The sequence below is a fragment of the Hemicordylus capensis genome, chromosome 5 (assembly GCF_027244095.1).
Source record: "Hemicordylus capensis ecotype Gifberg chromosome 5, rHemCap1.1.pri, whole genome shotgun sequence".
NCBI lineage: Eukaryota > Metazoa > Chordata > Lepidosauria > Squamata > Cordylidae > Hemicordylus > Hemicordylus capensis.
In genome coordinates this window covers 15,823,456-15,845,816 of record NC_069661.1, presented here as the reverse complement: position 1 = coordinate 15,845,816, position 22,361 = coordinate 15,823,456, and the positions used below count along the sequence as shown (strand labels likewise).

The window sequence follows — 22,361 nt, the reverse complement described above, 5'->3', positions numbered from 1 at the left end:
AAAGAGCACTGGTCTCAGTACAGATCCCTGGGTGACCCCACTTTTTCCCCCTCTTTCTGAAAACTGTCCATTTATTCCTACCCTGTTTCCTATCCTTCAACCAATTACAAATCCACACAGGAACCTGTCCCCTTATCCCTTGACTGTTACTCAAGAGCCTTTGGTGAGGAACTTTGTCAAAAGCTTTTTGGAAGTCCAAGTATACTATGTCAACAGGATCACCTTTATCCACATGCCTGTTCACACTCTCAACAAACTCCAAAAGGTTAGTGAAGCAAGAATTGCCCTTGCAGAAGCCATGCTGGTTCTCCTTCATCAAGGCCTGTTCTTCTATATGTTTAACCATTTTTGCCTGTAAAAAGTTAAGCTAACCAGTCTACAGTTTCCCAGATCCCTCCTGGATTCCATTTTGAAAATCAGAGTTACATTAGCTACTTTCCAGTCCTCTATATAAAACCTGACCGTAGGGACAAGTTACATATATTTGCTAGGAGATCAGCAATTTCACAACTGAGTTCCTTCAGAACTCTTGGATGGATGCCATCTGGCCTTGGTGATTTATTCATTTTTAGTTTTTCAAGAAATCCCCTCTAGTCACCTCAAACTGGCCCAGTTTTTTAGCCTCTAAACCAGAGAAGCTTAGTTCTGGAGTGGGTATATGGTCAGTATCCTCTGCTGTGAAGACAAATGCGAAGAATTCATTTAGCTTCTCTACAATCTCCTTATCCTCCTCAATAATCCCTTCCATGCCCTCATCATCAAAGGATCCAACCACCTCCTTGGTAGTTCCTCTTCTGATATATTTATAAAGAGGTTTGTGTTATTCCCCTTGAAACGTCTAGCTATATGCTCCTCAAACTCTTTTTGCATCCTTTGTCTCCTTGCAATTCTTTTGCCAGAATTTGTATTCCTTTTGGTTCTCTTCATATGGGCAGGACTTCCATTTTCTGAAGGAAGCCTTCTTCCCTTTTATAGCTTCCCTCACTACTTGTTAGCCACGCTAGTGACATCCTGAATTTGGTGGTGCCTTTCCTCTTCAGTATACATTCCAACTGAGCTTCCATTATTGTGGTTTTAAATAAATTCCATACTTTCTGGAATAATTTGACTCTCCTGACTTTCCCTTTCGCTTCCTTTTTACCAGTCCCATCATTTTTGAGATGTTTCTTCTTCTGAAGTCCAATGCATCTTTGTTGGACTTCCTTGGCAATGCTCCACTCGCATATAAGCTGAAATGGATCTCACTATGCTCGCTGTTCCCCAATGGTTCTACAACTCCAACATCACATAACAGGTCCTGGGCACTACTCAGGATTAAGTCCAAGGTCGCTTTCTCTCTGGTTGGTTCTGCATTTAACTGTTCTACAGCAGTCATTTAGCATGTCTAGAAATTGGGCCTGTAAATACCTGCATGTAAATTTGCCAAGTTATGTGTCCAAAGTATAATGATTGACCAGGCTCAATCTATCATACTTTGGACACATTATGTGACGACCCAGCTCCCTTGTGAAGTCCATAATGCTGGGGAAAGTTGAAGGAAAGAGAAGAGGAGAACGACCAGCAACAACGATTATAACAGCAATTATAACGCACCACTGAGTGACCTAAAAAGCCAAGTTGAAGACAGATCATCTTGGAGAGAATCTATCGATGTGGTCATTAAGAGTCAACACTGACTTGACAGCACTTAAAATCAATCAATCAATGTTATGGTGATTGAAGTCCCCCACTATTACAGCTCTCTGATGCCTCTCTGATTTGCTTCTCCATCTCCAGGTCACTCAAGAGTGTTTTGATACAGAGGACAATAGCACATCCTTAGCAACACATTTTTCAGCCCTTGTATTGACATCCATGTTTCTGTGGAGGGCTCTGGTCCTCCTAGGTTTTCTAGCTTGTTGGATTCTATCCCTTCAACAACATATAGTGCTATTCCACCCCGAACCCACGCACACCCCTGTCCTTTATGTAGAGTTGTATCCAGGAATAACAGTAGCCCACTGGTTCTCACTGTTCCACCAGCTTTCCATTATGCCAACTATTTCTATGTTTTCATTAGCAACCAAGCACTCCAGCTTGCCCATCTTGGCTTGGAGACTTCTGGCATTGGTATATAAACACCTATACACAAAGTATCTTACCTGGCGTTGGCATGTGCTGTCTCCCTTACTGTCATTTGACCTTTTCTGAACAGCTATCATGTGCTTTCATCTGCTCTACTCCTGGTTCTACTCTGTCCCCTTCTGGTTTATCTGAAATGTTTGCAACCTCGCACCTTAGGGGATTTTGCTTGCCGAACCAGATACCACCCAGTTCCTGTCAGCAATCCCCCAGGCATCATTTTAAAAGCTGCTCTGCGATCTTTTTGATTTTAAGCACCAGCAGTCTGGTTCCATCTTGGTTCAAGTGCAGCCCAACCCTTTTGTACAGGGTTTGCTTGCCCCAAAATGTATCCCAGTACCTAACAAATCTAAACCCCTCCTCCCAGCACCGCTGTCTCATCCATGCACTGAGACCCCTCAGCTCCACCTCTCTCTCTGGCCCTGCACATGGAATAGATAGCACTTCAGAGAATGCTACCCTGGGGGTCCAATATGCTACCTAGCAGCCTAAATTTGGCTTCTAGGACCTCCTGATTACATTTCCCAACATTGTTGGAGCCGACATGCACAACAGCTGACTCCTCCCCAGCACTGCCTAACAGCCTATCTAGACGCTAGATGACATCTGCAACCTTCGCACCAGGTAGAACATCTTTAATCATAAGATCCCAATCTTCAATTTTCTGTCCCGATGTTCTTTTTCTAGACATCCGATTATATGAGGATGAATGGCTTGTAACAACTGGAGTAATTACATGCCTTCTGCTAGTTCATCATTTCAAAGGCTTGGAGAAAGCAGAAGCATAACCATTTTAAAGCTTCTTCTGAATTGGTAACATACTGCCACCATCATTTCACAGCAATTTGCCACATGTCAGCTCCAAGGATTACTGGGACACATCAACTAAATCTGCACTATTTCTTTGGCAAGAGGCAGAGCAGCAGATGTCACATATTCTAATGGATTTAGGAGCTGCTCTTGTTTTAGGAAACAGGCAAAACTTGTGAATTCAAACATTTCTGTATGTTTTTTTTAATTTATCCCAGATGCACTTAGGCTTTAAAAACTTGTAGCATCATCATCATAACGGAAAGAACCCTGTATTCTGAACTCCCTTTAATCAGTCATGAAATTATTCATCATCAAGCCGACATAGTTTGAGGAGAAAATTATTTCTCGTTCAAAGAACAGTGATGAGGAACAAAAGGAAACAGACTTGAGATGACAAAATGATATAGTGGCTCATATTAGCAAGGGCCTTCTGCTCACCTCGCACCATAAATGCATTCCATATTTTTATTTATTAATTTTCAGTAATAGAATTACAAGTCCCCAAATTTCAAGTTAACTACAAAACCATTTTTAAACTGGGAATGGATAGATCATTGATCTTTACTATTTTTCAAGCACGAGCCACTTTGGCAAAAAAAAAAAAAAAACACCTTCCAGTACGAGAGCCATTTCACACTGCTCTGACCTTTGCAAAGGCTGCACTTTTTCCCACACTGGGCGGTGTTGCGAGATGGCTTTAAGAGAAAGAGACCCTGTCAAACATCAGCGCCATCTTAGAAGGTGTGCACGAACTTCTGGGAAGTGTAGGGGAAGGGATTACACTCCCCAGTGCTCCATGTGCACCTCCCAAGATCACACCGGGGCTCTGTTCCCCTTCAGGAGCCCCACCAGCACTGGGGAAAGGAACATTGGTATTACTGTGAAGAGTTCTTTTTCCCTATGTCTGGAGCTCCTCATTGATGGGTTGTACAGTGAGCATGCTTGAGACAGGACTGGATTTTTGCAAGGGTAGCTTCCTGCAGCCCAAGGGCACCTTATCCCAGTTCCAGGACTGCAGCGAAGAGTGCCACTATGGAAAGAGTGAATTGCCTAGATGGCAGTAGGAAAAGACAACAAACCACCTACTAGGATAGTAATAACAGCTAGAGAAAAAAAACATATTTAAGCATATACAACTGAGAGTTCAGTACTTCTATCACTAGGAACCCTAGGAGCTGACTCCCCCAAAACCACGTAAGCCCTATCTCCTCCGAATCAATATAGATTAAATAGCACATCCGGGTAGGCATGAGGAGCTACAGACACAGAGCAAAAGAACCCATCACAGTAAGACCTATGTTCTTTTTTCCCCCGTGCTGGAGCTCCTCATTTATGAGACATGCCCAAGCGGAATTATACATATGGGAGGAAAGATGTACTTGCAGTACCTGCTGAAGCACCCTATGGCCAGAGGACACTTGGTCAGCAGAAAAAGAAGGTATCTTATCGTGACAGATGAATGTGGTAATGGAAGCCTACGTAGCTGCCCTACAAAATGTCCAAACGCGGAGTGTGAGCCAAAAAGGCAACCGATACCACAGCACTGTGGGTAGAATGTGCTAACACCCCTCCTGGTAATGGAAGATTCAGAACTTGATAGGCTAAGGTGATACATGATCTGATCCATCCAGACAGAGAAGTCTTGTAAACCTTTTGACCCAGGGAAGCAGGATGAAAGGAAACGAACAGTGAATCTGTCCTGCAAATACTCCTTGCCTGCTTGATATAGACTCACAGGGCCTGGCAAACATCAAGTTTCTGCCAAAGGTTCTCCTTATGGTGAACAGGAGATGGTCAGGACAGTAGAACATCATCCTGGAATGATGGAATGTCACATTAACTTTGGGGATGAAAGTGGGGTCTAGTTTTAGGACCACTGAATCTTGCTGGGAAATACACAGCTTCTTGCACACCGAGAGAGCCCCCAGCTTGGAGACTCTTCAGACCAAAGTGATGGCAACTAAAAACAGGGTCTTGAAGGAAGGTTTCATGCTAATGGAAGGCAGGGGCTCATAAGGGGGCTGGATTAAGGCATCTAGCACCTTGTTCAAACTCCATGAAGGAAATCGCTGGATAGACAGAAGTGCCAAATTGGAAGCTCTTCTCAAAAAGTGTGAAATGTGCGGACGAAGCAACCAAGAGCCCAGATCTGAAGTATTCAGCACTGAGGCTAATAAGGAAGCCTGTCTTCATAGAGTGCTGGGACACAGGTGAAGATCCATTCCTGACTGAAGAAAAGCTAATACCGCTGGTACTCTTGCTGACAACGGATCCAGATATTTGCAGCCTGACCATCTCGAAAAAGTGGCCTGGTAGATTTGTTGAGTTGACGGGCACTGGGATGCAATTATAGTGACCTGAACCAGCTTTGGATACCCCTTGCTAACCAGGCTTGCACACCCAACGTCCAAGGGCAGAGTTGGAGCTGCTCTGGATACCGCAACAGCCCTTGGGACAAGAGATCCTTGTGGAGAGAAAGACGCCACGGAGAACAGGTGGAGTAATGAACTAGCTCCGAAAAACCAGGGCCTTCTTGGCCAATGCGGAGCCACCAGAATCAGCCATGCTCATTCTGCCACCATCTTCCGGATTAACTTGGCTATGATGACTGTGGTGGGAAGGCGTAAAAAAGACCAACGAGCCAGGTGGCCATGAGAACATTGATCACTTCTGCCAGGTGCAACTGGAATCTGGAGAAGAACTGAGGTTGCTGGTGACTGAGATGAGACAAAAAGAGATTCACCCCTGGAAAGCCCAGGCATTTGACAATCTGAAGAAACACGTCTGGATGGATCGACCATTCCGCTGGATATCAGCTGAGTCAGTCTGCTTGCATGTTGTTCACCCCGCTGAGGTGTTCTGCCATGATGGATGGCAAGTATTTCTCTGCCCATAAGAGTAAATTGTCTGTGTGTGTCTCTGTCTCGATCGCGTGCCTCCCTGGCGATTGATGTGGGCCTTGGTCATGATCTTGTCTGTGCAGAGCAGGACATGATGACCCCACAGAAGGAGATGTAATTCCCTGAGGGCCAAACTGGCCGCCCGAAGCTCTAGTCTCTTCGCCTTCTCTTCCTTGGACCATACACTTTGCACTATCTGATCTTGGCAGTGCACTCCCCAGCCTGTGAGGCTGGCATCCGACGTGACAATGATTCTCTGAGGGTCAGACAGAGGCAGGCCCTTGTTGATTGCCAGAGATAACCACCACAGAAAGGAGTTCTTGACCTTTTGAGGCAGATGGATTTTTTGATGGTCCCCTGCCATGATGGCATCCTGATGCTAAAAGGAGAAACCACTGCAGCGGACAAGAATGCCACCTCACCCATGGTGTACAATCCAAGCAGACCACCATTGACCCCAGGATCTGAGCCAGGAGCATCATGTCTGCCGCAGGAAAATGTAAAAGCAGGCATAAGAGGGCTGCAATCTTGATCTTGTGCTCCTCGGGCAGTAAAATCAGGCCCCATGCCATATCGAACACTGCCCCGATGTGTTGGAGAAGCTGTGAAGGGCACAGATGTTCTCTTGTCTGAATTGACAAGATCCTTGTGATTGACAAGATCCTGTGATCCTCTAGGCAACTGACAAGATCCTATGATCCTCGAGGCATTGCAGAGAAAGGACGACCGCCTTCTGGGTCTGAGAGAAAGAAGGGGCTTGGGAACAGTAGGTTGTCTAAGCATGGATACATGTGCATCTCCTGCAGGCGAAGGTGTGCTATGATTGTGACCATGAGCTTCGTGAATGTCCAAGGTGCCGAGGACAGGCCAATCGGAAGGGTTTGTACTGATAAGGGAAGATGGCATATGAAAACCGAAGAAATTTCCTGTAGGGCAGAGCAACTGGAACATGGAGGTTAGCCTCAGCTAAGTCCACTGATGCCAGGAAATCCCCCGGACGGACCACTTCCTTGATGGTTCTCAGTGACTCCATCTTGAACTTTTTCCTCTGTATGTATTTGTTTAGGTGCTTGAGGGCCAACACTGCCCTCCAAGAACCATTCTTTTTGGGAGAAAGGAACAACAGTGAGGAGACATGTGACATACATCTATTAAGGACACCTGCTTGATTGCCCATATCTATTCCAGATGACGAATGGCGTGAATCATCCTCAGGTGCTTCTTTGGCTTGTTTGACTTTGGAGACATTTGAAAAAGGTCAGGAGGGGTAGAGATGAAGTCTAGAAAGTAGCTATTCAAAACCATGCCCAACACCCAGCTGTCCTGGGTGGTGGACATCCAGGTGGGGGCAAGGTCTAGAAGTCTGCCCCCAATAGGAACCGCATCACTGTTTCTTGGGGAACTGTGCACTGGTACTGAAAGGCCTAGATCCTTGTACTCTTGAGGGTCCCATATAACGCTGCCTCCATTGCGATCGTCCAGACCCTCTGAAAAGGTTGTTTCAGAAATCCCTGCCTTGAGAGAAGGAATTTCCTTGAAACTGTCTATGGGAACAAAAGGAGGGAGAATAGGGACGAAAAAGCCTCCGAAAATCCTTCCTGGTAGAAAGCATGGCCTTCTTTTTCTCTTTTGTCTCTACTAATACTGGATCAAGGGCTGGGCCGAACAAATTAATACTTGTAAAGGGGGAAGAGTTAAGGGCCAACTTGGACTTAGTGTCCACCTGCAATGATTTGAGCCAGAGTGACTGCCATACAGTGACCCCCCAATGCCACAGCCCTGGATGCTTGTTGAATGCAGTCAAGGCTTGAATACGCCATTAACACCGCTACCTTGGCCATCTTATTCATGCCCTGGCAGAGTTTCACGTTCTCAGGAAGTACTAGGGCGATGAGCTCCTTTGCCCAAAGGACAGAGGCACAAGAGAGAAATCAAATTGGTAGAGGCAGCTTTTATAATAGTAGTGCAAGCTTCATGATCTTTTCAAAGGAAAACATCATGTTTTCTATCCTCTGGGAACTTTAATTGCTCCTGACCGTATTCAGAAGAGACCCTTTCACCATATGTGCCTTCAGAACAGCCCTTAAAACCTGTTTGGCCTGGCTTTCCAGGGTTTTTAAACCGTAAATGTTTGGCCTGGTTTTCCAGGGTTTTTGGGTTTTTTTTGTTTTTTTAAAAGAACTGTTTTAAATGTTTTAATTGTTAATGGTTTTATGTTGTTTATAGTTTCTGATTTTTACTGTTAATTGATTTTAATTGTTTTTATCTTAATGTAAACTGCCCTGAGCCATTTTTGGAGGGGCGGGATAGAAATCAAACAAACAAGCAGTAAGGTGGGGGTCGACGCAGGACGGGGCAAGTGCCTAAGAGGACGTTTGGAAGGTGAGGACTCTGAGGAAGAAGAATGAGAATCCCGCCTGTTTTTGCCCCAATTTCCTTGGCATAAACCTGTCCCGATATTGGAATGGCCTGCCTCCTAGGGCTGGAGTCAGTTGATGAAGATAGAAGAACCCTGGGGCGCCTTGGTCTCTGAGGCAGCAATGCGGGCCCTGCCAGTTGAACTTCGATAGTGGCGGGGTAGAGGAGGGGGCAGCACTAAGGGGTAGACACTCCCGCACAAAGAAGTCCCACAGCCACCCAGCCACATCTGAGGTAATTAAGGATGCTGACTCCAGAGGGAAAGGCACCTCATAAACTTACTGGTACCAGAACTCTGGAGGGCTGGCTGGGACTCTCCGCTGGCTTGGAGGGTGTCGGAGCCCTCTTTGCCAGTGCAGCCAGTTGCTCAGAAGGAGGCGCTTCACTGGGATACGCCATAAAGATCAGGTCCGGAGACTCAGGGAGAGGTGCAGGGGGACTGCGCAGACCAGCCAGATCCCCCTCTACACCCTCCACTACCACTAGTGGCTCAGACTCCAGGGAATTGCCCACCATCATGATGTCTATCCCACCCCTCAGGAGAAGGTACAAGGTATCCCTTGTACTACAGCTTGGTTATATGGCACACATCTTTTATCAAGAGGTGCTCACTGAAGCACACTGAGCTGCGAACATTTCTTTTGCGGGGGCTCCATTAGCACCTTAAAGTGTTTTGTTTTCTTTGTGGCCTTTTTTTGGAGCCGGAGAGGCTTCCACAAAGCAAGAGACAAAAAGCGCAGGAATTGAGCACTTCAGAGAAGCCGACCACGCCCCAAAGGGGGAAACCTCGACAGAAGTTATCTTGGGAGTTGCGTGAGGGTCCTCTGATATAGGGAGCCTCTGAGAAACTCCTCTGCGTGTCCCCACTCCATGAGGGCTGAGGGAAAAGGCCAACCAACCAATTAAAACAAAGTGCCAAGCCAAAAAACAGCCAAATTGATCAAATTGAAAAGCAATTTGGAATTTGGGGAAATTAAACAAAAAACCTAAGGCAGCTCCCTTCCCACCCTTGCACAATCGGGGGGAGAGGGGGAGTGGCGGGGAGAGAAAGATAATAACAAAACTATGGAAATGCTGAAGAGCTCTTTCTGTGTCCTTCCAGCTCAAGCAGATAGGACTGGAACTTAGATAAGGTGCCCTCCAGCAGCAGGAAGCAGTCTTGTCTTAAGCATGCTCACTGTACAACCCATCAATGAGGAGTTCCAACACAGGGAGGAAAGTGCAGGATTATGCAGTAGGTATAGTCACCTCTGCACAGTGACAGGGTGCCATTTGGCTTTGGCTGGACCTTTCACCTAACAGTCAGGGAACCACATTTAGTGTTAACAGGAGGGCCACTGGCTCCCAGGCCTTGCAATGAAGAACAGTGGGACAGAAGCTCCCTTCTCATCTACTATCTCGTTTTAAAACAGATTTTCACTAGAATAGAACCTACAAAATATGCCTAAACGCCTATTTGAGATTTTCTGAGACTCGGACCATGGAAGATACATCTGATGAACTAGGCTCTGTCCATGAAAATCTATGCCACAATAAATGTGCTTAGTTATTAAGCTGCCACAAGACTTGAACCATCAAATGTAATGCATGCCTTTTGACAACTCCATCCCCAGTTAAAGTTCTGGTTTGGTTTTTTGGAGTCAGAAGACAATTTATAAATAAATATTTGGGGGAAATGAGACTCACTAAGAAATCGAGTGTATACATGTTTCCATAATTTACATAACACGATTAATTCAAATTAGTTCCCTCAGATGATGTTCTTGGGAGAAAACATATCAATAATGGTAGGCTGGAAATAGTTTGCAGCCCAGAAGGACCAATCAGTGAGAGATTTTGTATGCTGGCAATTCAGCATCAGAACACAGTACACTGTGCACCTCACAGATATACGCTATATCATTCAGACACCATGAAGAAATTATCACTTTTTACCTGGCAGCTTACAAGATAGGCTTAGCATTCATTACAATGTATAGGACACACTCCTCCCTTCCACACATATACTTCCACCTCCATCAAGATTTTAGCTTATGTTTGTGAACAAGAGCATAAATACATAGACAGAGCTAACTTGTTTTTCATACATGTCAGTACTGCAAAGATATGTCAGAAGGAAATGAAGTGTTTTAACAAAAAACAATCCGAACTGCCCAAGAGGAAAAACCAGTAGCCTGTCTTGTGTGCACGGTCCACCACTTTCTTGTGATAAAAAGGAGATATTACGACTACTTCCTTAGTAAAATTTGGCTGAATTATAGAACCAGCGTAGCAGTCTAATAAGAGGCAGCATTCATAACAGAAAATGTAGTACAGTCTGTATGACATGATAGGCTTAAGTCATTCCTCAACTTAAAAGGAATATGCATGAGAAGTTGAGGAAAGCAAAATAGTAAGAAAGGAGAACTTAGGAGAGATAAGCAAGAACAAAAAAAAGATGGGGTGAACACAAAATCGTCTAGGGAAGTCTAACACTTGGGGACAAAATTGTATGGGAAAGAGTGAAGCTCATCCACTTAGCAGGCAAGACTTCCCTAATAAAATGGGAGATACAACTAGATTCTAGTGAAGCACAGTGAAAGGTTTCATGCTAAATAGAAAGAAGTACAGCTACACGTTTTGAGTACCAACTGAAATCATCAATAAACAAATTCAAGTTGGATATACAAGAGAATAAAAGACATTTTCAAATACAGATGCAAAAGTTCAGTAGTCTGATGGAGACTGCTATTTCTGTAGTCCAATCAGCTATGGGAAGAGCAACAAGCCAAAAGTTCTGTGAAAGCAATGTGCGTCAACCATACAGCATGTTCCCCTACCTCCTCCAAGGCATTCCCAAACACATTTCTGAAGTACGGTACTTGAGAAGGGTACTTTATCAGTAACCGTCTCAAGTATCAGTCACTCAGTAACTTTATTCTCAGAGCTTGTATAATTATTAGCATCTGAATATACTAGGCAGCATCCAGACAAAGTTAGTCATGACTAAGTCCCTGTGAACTTAAGTAATGACTAACCGCTCATTGATTTCAACAGTGTGCTTGCTCATGACCAACTACTCTGAAAGCTGTCCACTGATTATGTAGCAGAAAGATGAAAAGATATAGAACTATAGATAGTCAAAAGATACCTCTTGCCAGTTAAATTTACTACAAAGGTACAGCCTTTTTAAATTCAGTCTCAGAAGACAAGATGTTAGTTATGAAGCATGAGATACATCTTGATTTATGCTGGGTTAGATATGCAGTGGAAATAAGTTACTGAAAAAGACTTCAATTTGGTTTTCAGGAAAGCTTCCAACTTCAAGAGGCTTGTCCTATACAATTTTAAAATACCAATTTCTCTACCACCAGTATATATTTACATGAAAAGAAGTGATGTTACATTATGTAACTTGCCTGGGTGAGAAATGAAAGGTACAGAACCAAAGGGGTCTTCTGGAGGATGGTTCTGTGGAGCAGAATGTGGCTCCACATTCTTATCTGAGGATGTGCTCCTCTCCACGAGCCTGTCTGCAAAAATAAAATGAAACAAAAAAAAATAAAAAGTAAAATAAAAATGGCAGTTTTTACGCCAGTAAAAGATATACTTAGAAGTCCCTTCCAAAACCTGCTCTTGAAAGCAAATTCATCAGCACAATACACCAGAATTCCTCCTGGAAGCCTCACTGAAATAAAAGGGAACTACAGAAGCATACATATTCCATTAGTTTCAGTGGGGCTTGTATACACACGCTTGTCAGACTAGGTAGCCCTGTCCTAAAGGCTCATGGTAACTATACTCATTTAAGCCAAGTATTCCGATAAACAGAAAAATAAAGCCTCAACATTAGTTTCCCCCAGCTATTCAGTCAGAAGGTCCAGCATCACTTTTAAGAACTGCCCAGGTTTCAGCAAGTGTTCAAATCAAGTGGATTGCACAAATATGGAGCAGCAACAGAACATATGTCTCTACATTTTCTGATATAACTGAGGGTATCGTCAAGAAAATCCAAGCTTGATTTTTGTTTTATTGTCCAAATTGGCTTCACCCCTTTCAGTATCTTCTGCCAGGTTGTTGCAATTTTTCTCAATTCTAATACTGCACAGTGTTCAAAGTCATACATAAGGCACATGGAAGTGTTTGGGCATGTTTAAAGAAGCTTTTTAGATGCCAACCCATGTATTTTTAAAGCCTCCTTTTCAGAAACACCCACTATTAGTTAACAATTAAAGGACTCCAATAGTCATTAAGAAATCTTCAATTCTAGATAATCATTTTTTCCTTAAAAGTAATCCTGTTTTCAACTAGCAACATGTCCAAAAACATAAATTACAGTTTTAAATACCAAAATAAAAAACAGTTTTCCATTTTGTAGATACCCCATCTGCTCAGAACTAACTAGTTTGTATGAATCTGTACAAACCTTTCCAATACAACACTGAATATTAACAGAATCAACAGAATGTAGTGATGAATGAAGACAACAAAATGTAAATATTTTTAATTAGCATATACATTGTAAGGGACAATACAAGTTAGGTCGTAAGTGCCAATCTTTTAAACAGTATATGAAAAAGATTCCTTATGAAAGATTTTGCATTATTTGACAGCTAAATCATGTGTTTGGAAAAGCAAAACCATGCCTAACCATTTCTTTAGTTTTATCTTCCCTCTTCCACCAGAAAGGAAAGAGTAAAAAACTCAAATATTCAATCAATCTATATTAAATACAGCAAATTTTCTCAAACATACGAATTAAAATGCCTATTGAAGGATATTTGATAAATGCAATTCTAAAAAAGTACACAGTGAAGCTTATACACAGGAATGATCTAAACATTCAATCAGCTTGTTTATTACTCTGCATAAATTGTATACAAAAGTAATTTGCCTTAGTAAACACTGAGGCTTTTTAAAAAATCCTTTTTATAGAGCCCAACACCACAAGAGTCATAGGAGAAGATATTGGTGTTTTGTCTCAGATATGTTTCAAGTGTGACCATCGACAAAGAGCAGGGAGGATGTACCACTGCAGGAAGTTCTCATGAACAATGATGAACTGTTATGTGTTATACATTTCAAAGCTAGTGCTATTGAGGACCTCTAAGCTCCTAACCTGTACCTAGTCTGAAATATGAATAATATTCTTCTAGTATTGAGTCAGTGCATTTGTCAAACTGTAACAAAGCATGTACCATGCCACTGAGGTCATTAAACTCAGAGGACAAAAACAAGTATTTTCCCAATTTATTCACGTTGATGTGGATATATTATTTGCCCTACTCCTACACAACCTATTTCATGGGTGCAAACTATTCATTTTGAGTGCACTACTGAATGCATATAGTGCAACAACAAATGCTGCCATCCTAACACTATTTTAACTGCCAGTTTATGGATCTGAAGTCTAATACAATCACTAGCATTTCAGCCATTAAAATATACAATATCACAAACAGTATCTCTTAATACAGATAGCTAGGAATTAAGCTACAATTCCAGATATCACTTTTTTTTTTCAAGGCCATAAAAGTTCTATCTGCCAACTACACTTTATTCTCACTCTGGGACAAGCATTAAGCCAAAAATGTGTTAATTGTCAGTATTCAATTTTATAGGTGCTGTTCTACAGAGGAACTTCAAAGGAAAACAAGTTAAACAGTAAATATATAAAGAAGAAACCATAAAGGCAGCACAGAAGTATTATAAATACAAAACCATACTTCCTTTCCATCCCACATTCCTAGATTTTAGTAAGTGACCAAAACTTCAGAGCACTTTGGTCTTCTTGTTCTTTGCAAAGAATAATTAGATTCCTATTTGATCTACAGGCCATCAAGCTTATAAAAGAGCTAACTATGGAACATATTATGCCAAGAGATCAAGTTCTTGACACAATTTCTCATACAAGACTGAGAGTCATAAAACAAAATATCATCACGAACCTTTTATCTAATCACCTCAAGCATGAACAGCTACTTCTTGGATTTTAAAAATACAACTTTGTAAAGAGCAACAGCTATTTTATAGTTTGCTCTAATTTCTTCTGATCCAATAAGCAGTGAGCTACATCAAGTACAGCTGGACATTCTTGCAATAGCAGTGTCCATCAAGGCTCTTGTAACTCTCTCCTGGTTAGCATACTTTAGTTACACTTGTTACATACAGCAAAACCAGAAAGTCTGCATCAGGATGCAAAGCACAGCATGGTAATAAGAATTAGCAATAACAGTGGACATCTCTTCTAGTCAACTATTCACATTTAATAGCCCCAGCTACAGTGATGTCATCTGTGAAGTATTTCAGCAGAACTTTGAAGGATCCTCAGTCAAGTTTCTAACATGCCTTATGTTCATAGGAACATAGGAAACTGCCATATACTGAGTCAGACCATTGGTCTATCTAGCTCAGTATTGTCTTCACAGACTGGCAGCAGCTTCTCCAAGGTTGCAGGCAGGAATCTCTCTCAGCCCTGTCTTGGAGATGCTGCCAGGGAGGGAGCCTGAAACCTTCTGCTCTTCCCAGAACGGCTTCATCCCCTAAGGGGAATATCTTGCAGTGCTCAGACATCAAGTATCCCATTCATATGCAACCAGGACAGACCCTGCTTAGCTATGGGGACAAGTCATGCTTGCTACCACAAGAATACTATGGTTCCGAGAGTTTCATTTCCCCTGTCAGCAAATACCTAGATGGAACGACTTTTTGAATGTGTTTGGCACCTCCTTTTATGTGGAAACACATTACTATAACATATTTTGTAGCAAGAAAATGATTAATAATTGTTCATCATATATCCAAAACAGTTACATGAATCATTTTCTATCAAGTATATCAAAGTTATTTTCAAAATTAAATACACCAGAAGGATGCCAAGTGTTTAACCTACTTCAAGAGTCATTACTGACTTGAGAGAGAAGAGCAGATTATTATTATTTTGCCAAATTCAGAACCAATGTCCAGTCATGCAACTCATACTTCTTCAATTCATTTCCATTAAAACTGTGTATGAAGAAAACAAGTGGAAGAACAAACAAGCGATTTCAAAGTAAACACACTGGCTTTTTTACTTGAAGATATTTTATTCAACTATTGTGTCAGAACAATAAAGCAGCCCTTACATGTAGCCACTCAAAAGACATTACAGAACATTAACATAATGTACTAGGTCATTTTCCCTCTGTCACGCATTTTCAAAGGGCGTTCCAGACCTACAGAATCTTCTGTTCTGGTGTGCAAGGGAACATAACTACGAAGTGAAGCAATGCAAGCAGCTGACCAATATTCTGCATTGTTGCACACCCCGATTTTTAAAATTTTATTTACACTCAAGAAAAATATTCAAGAGAGGACCTCGACATTTTTTGTGATATCACAAATGCTAGACAACGAATTTCTATCGCACACATTTTTGTAACAGAAGGACAAGCGAGACAGCGGGCCTCGTTCTGCCCTCAAATGCTCAGAAAGAATTCTCTGTACAACAGACTGTGTGGCCCTTGAACAGAACAGTCTTTGGCACTGCCGGTTGTACCTAAACAGCTCTTATTTACTGTGAAGCGAAATAAGCCTTCAAGCGTCCCTTACTTGATCTCAGAAGGTCAAACTCCCTGTCCAACAGCTCCTCCTCTGTTAGCTTAGAGAAATTGTCTTCTCCAAAAGGGTTCCAGCCAGACATATCAGGAGGGTTACTGATGTTCTGTTTTGGATAGCTAGAAATAGATTCTGCATCAGCAGCAGATGACCTGTGAAAATTGATTGAGAAAGTGACTTAAGGTAACATTAACATAATCAAAAAGGCATTAAATGATATTGAAAACATCGATACTGAAAACATTTAATATCATTAAATGATATTGAAAACAGGCATTAAATGATACTGAAAACTTGATATTGAAAACAGGTGATTAGTCATTGTGCAATAGTCAGGATAAATTAGGAAGTAGTGTTTATTCTACAAGGATTATTCAGGGTGCCCTGAAGAAATCAGAGTGGTATTCAAAAAATCAAATTGGGAATTCAGTCGGGGAAATCTGCAGTTGTTACCAAGAACAATTGGGGATGCTTACCTATTTGCAGTATAAGGTGTGTCCAGAGCTGCACCAACATGAGCTGGAAATGATTTAGAATGAGAAATTAAGGCTGGTGAAAACTCCTGAGGTGAGGCAAGAAATTCAGGAGAATGTTTTGGCGGCGGCTTCACAAGGACTTGTTGCTGCAGAAGGGCTTGTTGGTACTGCTGCATCTCAAAAGAAAAAGGAGGGGGAAATGGAGTCAACCCTGGAAAGGTTTATGGTATCTGACAAGATCACTTCAATAAGCTGCTCCATTTCACCCTGTACAGATGCTGGATCTTTTCATAGCTACCACATTATACAACCAGAAAAAGCAACATTAAAAAAACCCAATCAATACAATTAGGAGAAAAACCAGGTGTGTAGGGCATAGTTAAGTCTCAAACATCCATTTAATTATATAAGCTGAACATTAATTATGGCATTACTTAACAATCAGTCCAAAAACAATAGGTGCATATATAACCTTTTAGACTTAGTGGGTTGGGTGCAAGTGCCTTGGACAATTAGAAAGGCATTTCTGCTCATGCAGTGGGGTGTGATTTGCACCAAATATGTTAGAGCCCAACTCATCCCACATGGCTTTCCTGGGGGGCTGCAACACAGAGAAGAGCTAAGAGACCCCCATTTCTTGACTGGAAAACAGTTCTCTAGATCTAGCCAATATTTTTCCACATGTAAAAGATTACATATGGAAAAATACTGATTCCAATCAATGCAGCATGAATCACTGAATTAAAATCGCCATTATATGACTACAGAAGAAATCTCCTGCTTACAGGGGCGTAGCAAGGTTGGAGTGGGCCCAGAGACAAGATGTTAAAATGGGCCCAATCCTCACTGAAGTTCAGCTCACGAAGTAAAGAAATCTTAAATGAGGCGGAATAGTGGTAACAAAAAGTACAGTTATGTATATGTATATCCATCCTATGTGCCACAATAGAACATCATCCTAAATTATTTTTTTTAAGGTTTTATAAATTGTGGACGATGCAAGTTATTTAATGGTACTAGAGCAAGACATGCTTGTTCTGGTAGCTCCAGGTCTTAACACTCACATCAATTTTGGAGGGTGAATACAACTGAGGGAAGCCCGGGCGGGGGCGCGACTGGGGGAGTCAGTCATGTGACTTGCCTCTGGGGGCCCCCAGACAACTGTCTCCCCTTGCCTTATTATAATTACAACCCTGCCTGCTTATATTAAACACGATGAACAATTCTAAACTTATCTTCCAAAATTCAGCACAAGGAGGTATGCTTGTCTCTTAGGAGAGAGGAGGCTTATGCTGCACTCTACTAAGCAAATAACTGCCTGCCTTTGACATCATTACACTGAATCATTTGCATAAGTTTACAACTTCTTTTTAAGCAGGATAAAAATGTGTGTATACTTGAATGCGCTTTAACAAAATACATCTTTACACAAAGCTTTTGGTTTATGAATGTTTTAGGAAGCAAATAACAGGTTGATTACCTGTAACTTATGATCTGGTAGTGATCCGTTGTATTAATAAGGAATGGGTTCTGCACCTGCACAGAAACCTCACAAGTAGACTGACTAGCTCCTGATGACACCCACTCTGCCCTGCACATGCTCTGTGCTTCCATTTAAATCGGCAATCAGGCACCATTTTCTCAGTTTCTTGCAGACCGTCATATCCTGACAATCTTCTTGTGACCCTTCAAGATAGGTTTCTGGGTTTTTTACTACGGTTGCAGGGAGGTTTGGGAGGGTCTTATGAATACAACGGATAACTACCAAATCATAAGTTATTTATTTTATTAATTTTAAATATTTCTATACCGTTCAAAACTTGCATCTCTGGGAGGTTTACAATTAAAATCACTTAAAACATTAAATCAATTAACAATTAAAATCACTTAAAAGAAAATCACTTAGAAGATTAAAAACATTTAAAACTCAGTATTAAAATTATTTAGAACTTTACATCTAATTAAAAGCCTGGGTGAATAAGTGTGTATTCAGTGCCTTTACAGGTTACAGGTGAGCAACCTGTTTATCTGGATCATGATCCATTACGTTCATAAGGAATGGGTGATTAGCCAGCTTCTGAATGTGGTGGAGGGCACAGTAGACCCAGATACATATGGCAACAGCCTTTTTAACACTCAATCAATCGCAATTCAATAGCATAATGTTTTACAAATGGCTGCCGAGAAGACTATGTTGCAGCCGCACAAATATCTGCCATCCTAATCACCGACAAATATAATGCTGAAACAGCGCTGAGTGTGCTCTTATTTTGTTGCGGTGGGGGGGGGTGTCCACACCCTGTTTGTAAGTCTGCACAATCAACTTCACCAATCAATGTGCTAGTCTCTGACTTGAGACTGGTTGGCCCTTGCCCTTTCCTTTGTAGGCTACAAAAAGTTTGTTTTTCTTTTTGCTTTGGTCTTTTCCAAGTACTATAACAGTGAGCAACGTACATCCAAACAACACTGTCTCCGGATTTTGAAATAAGGTTGGTAGAGTTATTTCTTGATTTAGATGAAACTCCATCACTACCTTTGGTTGGAAAATGGGGTCCAATATCATGACCACTTTATGCGGATAGAACTGCGTGTAAGCGATTGTCTGTACACAATGCTGTCAACTCGCTCACATGCCTGGCAGTAGTGATGGCAATAAGGAATGTGGTTTTTAAAGTGACCAGTTTGAGTCACCTCCTTCATTGGCTCAAATGAGCTTTCAGTTAAGGACAATACCAAGGACAAGCTCCATTGTTACACTGGTTTCCTAATTGAGGATATAAATTGTTAATTCCTTTTTAAAATCTTTTGCAGTCAGGATGGGAGAATACTATTCATCCATCCCACCCTCTGTGCTTTGATGATATAGCAGCTAGATGGACCCTTAGGGACATATTTGCTAAGCCACTAAGCTTCAGTGAGGTCATGTACAGCAACACCTGTTTTAAAGTGGCCTTTCTAGGAGGTAATCATGTTTACGTGAATATATTGCGAACCTTCTCCATTTGCATTTATGATTTTTTCTTGTTGACAATCTTCAATTTAGTAAAATCTTTTTTAAAACCTGATTCTCCACGCTGTCATTTGCAAAGTCTTCACATCTGGGTGTTGCACCTTCCCGTACCAGAAGGTTTGGCAGAGGAGGGAGCCTGTGGTAACTTCTCCTCGAGAGTTTGAGTAGCAATGCAAACCAGGGCTGTCATGGCCACCATGGTGTCACCAGAATGCAGGTTGAGTTGTCCCTCATGATCTGTACTAGCACACGACTAATGGTGGTGGTGGAAATAGATATAGGAGGCCCTTGTTCTACTGATGTTGAAACGCATCTCCCAGTGATCTCCTGCCAACTCCTGCATGTGAGCAGTATCTCTGTCACTTTCTGTTGGCAGCATTCACCAATGTCCACAGTTGGATGTCTGATCTTTCCTCAAAAAAGGCCAAGGAACAAGAGACATCATTGCTGATGCACGCTGGATAACTGAGAAAGCCAAAGAATACCCAAAAGAAGTCAATATGTGCTTTATTGACTACAGAAAAGCCTTCGATTGTGTCACCCATGTCAAGTTGTGGAATATCTTTAGGGAAATGGGTGTCCCAGAACATCTCATTGTTCTCATGAGAAACCTATAAACAGGACAGGAAGCCACAGTCCAGACGGAACATGGTAAAACAGACTGGTTCCAGATTGGCAAACGAAGACAAGGCTGTATACTTTCTCCTTCTTTATTCACCATATATATGCTGAACCTAGACTGAGAGAAGATGGATTAGAAGAAGATGAGCGTGGTTTTAAAGTTGTAGGAAGCAACTTCAATAGCCTACGTTATGGCACCACTCTGATAGCTGAGAATACAGATGATCTGCAAACTCAATATTATCAATCCTTAATGAAAATTAAGGAGCACAGTGAAAAAATGGAACTACTAAACGTAATGAAGACTAAACTAATGACAACAGGTACAGCAACCAGCCTCAGAATTGATAATGAAGACATTGAAGTGGTGGATAGCTTCTGCCTTTTAAGATCGACCAACAGTAAAGGATCCAGCAGTCAAGAAATACGCTGCTGACTAGCACTTGGTAGGGTTGCAATGAAGGCCTTGGAAAGCATATTTAGATGCCATGACGTGTCTGTACCTACAAAAATGAGAATTGTTCAGACAATGGTTTTTCCCATGACACCCTATCGATTCTATGGAAGCAAGACAGAAAAAGTATTGATGCTTTTCAACTTTGGTGCTGCAGAAGACTTTTGAGGATACCATGGACAGCAGGAAATGGAATCCGATGGGCAGTCATCATGGAATCCGTGTTCTCGCTAAAGAGGCCTTTTTCTTCAAATGCCAGATTTTCTTCACGATCACACGTGTCTTGTTGCAAGGCCGTGGATCTAAGCCATGCATGACAGTGAAAAGCCACAGTTTCTGCCAGGTGTTTGAACGCACCAAGTTGTTCTCTAGTACAGCAGCAGTCTTCTCGTATAGCTCTGCAAACCTATCTTGAGACTTCTGGTGATAGTGACGTGGAATCTTTCAATAAAGTGTCCCATAAGAAGTGATTGAATTGAGCCATACAGGCTGCATAGTTGGCAATTCGTCTAGTCAAGCTTGAAATTGTATAGATCTTTCTTCCCAATACATCCATTTTTCTCCCTTCCTTATCTGAAGGTGTTGTATGGTGGCGTCCAGCTTTTGATGAAGATGACGCACTATCAATTACCATAGAATTTGGGACAGGATGACGAAGTAAGTATGCATTTTCCTCCTCTTGTATCCTATATAAGACCTTGGGTTAGGGCGGTATAGAAATGTGCTAAATAAATGAATAATAAATAAATACTGTAAATATATAACCAAAGTAGACATTTTTGGTGGTACATCCGGGGATGGATCTGATGGATGGCTTGCTCTGTCAGAATCTGAATCCGTAGAGTCTGAAGAATAATCATCACCGTCCCGTCACAAGTGGAGGTGGTGCCACTGGGGGTACCGACTTTTTCTTTGGCAGTGGTAGCACTCCTGGGGTATCTAGTAAAGGAGAACTTGGCTGCATACGTTGTGTCTGACAAGCAGTTGTGATTGAGTACGTGGCAATGCAGGGGCATTGTTTAGTAACCCAGTATCCATGGAGGTGCCCGTACAGAGGTTTAATCTCTCTGGAACAATTCTGAAAGGTTGCTGAATTACCAGTTGCACCTTCCACTGAGGTATTCTGCATGACCCCTGCTAACTTGGCAAAGAGGCACCTTTTACTGTGGTGATTCTCTTTATTTAGCAGGGGGAGAGTAACTGGCCCTATCCACCCCCAGCACAGTACTTCCAGTGACTGTTGCTGGTGTCTATCTTATGTTTCTTTTTAGATTGTGAGCCCTTTGGGCACAGGGATCCATCTTATTTGTTATTTCTCTGTGTAAACCGCCCTGAGCCATTTTTGGAAGGGCGGTATAGAAATCGAATGAATGAATGAATGATCATCTGGTAGATTAGGCAGTGCTGAATGCAGAAAACCACAAGAATGTAAGTTCTCTTTGACTTTGCAGTCCTTGAATGTTGTGCTGCAGGAGACCCTGAGTACTTGCATACTGCATGGTGGACTTCCATGTAAGGGATGCAAAAGCTGATGTCATCATAGCTGACAAGCACCCTGTGGCAGCAAAAAGAAAGTCCGTTTAACCAATCCAATGTGTTAAGCAAAGAATGGTCTCAAAATAGTCCTATAGTCAATAAAGTCCAAAATATTAGTATTTCATTTTCTGTTTGTTTCTAAATAATCCGAGCAGCTAGCAACAAGGTGTTGACGCTTTGGCGGTCAAACAACAACTGAGGAAATGGCACCCCCAACTGCTGATTTAAACGGAAGCACCGAGCATGTGCAGGGCAGAGTAAGCATCACAAGGAGCTAGTCAGTCTACCCGTGTGGTCCCTGCACAGGTGCAGAACCCATTCCTATTAATGCAACAGATCGCAATCCAGTTCCATTGCTTCTTTAGGAAAAATGCATGATATTTGCCATACTTTGGGGGGAGATGCCTATCATTTTATAAACCAAAATGCTGTATAGA

The 22,361-nt window shown here is 42.0% G+C and overlaps 1 protein-coding gene across 3 annotated transcripts in view; it reads right to left on the bottom strand.

Moving 5' to 3' along the window:
- Window positions 1–22,361, bottom strand: part of BMP2K (BMP2 inducible kinase) — a 75,229-nt gene that overhangs the window by 11,334 nt on the left and 41,534 nt on the right. Inside the window, exons 13-15 of one of the 3 annotated variants that reach the window (XM_053252063.1) lie at window positions 16,304–16,479; window positions 15,822–15,979; window positions 11,651–11,764 (exon numbers count right to left, since the gene is read on the bottom strand). In XM_053252063.1, coding sequence (XP_053108038.1) covers window positions 11,651–11,764; window positions 15,822–15,979; window positions 16,304–16,479 — 448 coding nt within the window. The remainder of the gene's footprint in view (window positions 1–11,650; window positions 11,765–15,821; window positions 15,980–16,303; window positions 16,480–22,361) is intronic. The other 2 variants (XM_053252064.1, XM_053252065.1) reach the window with 2 other exon arrangements.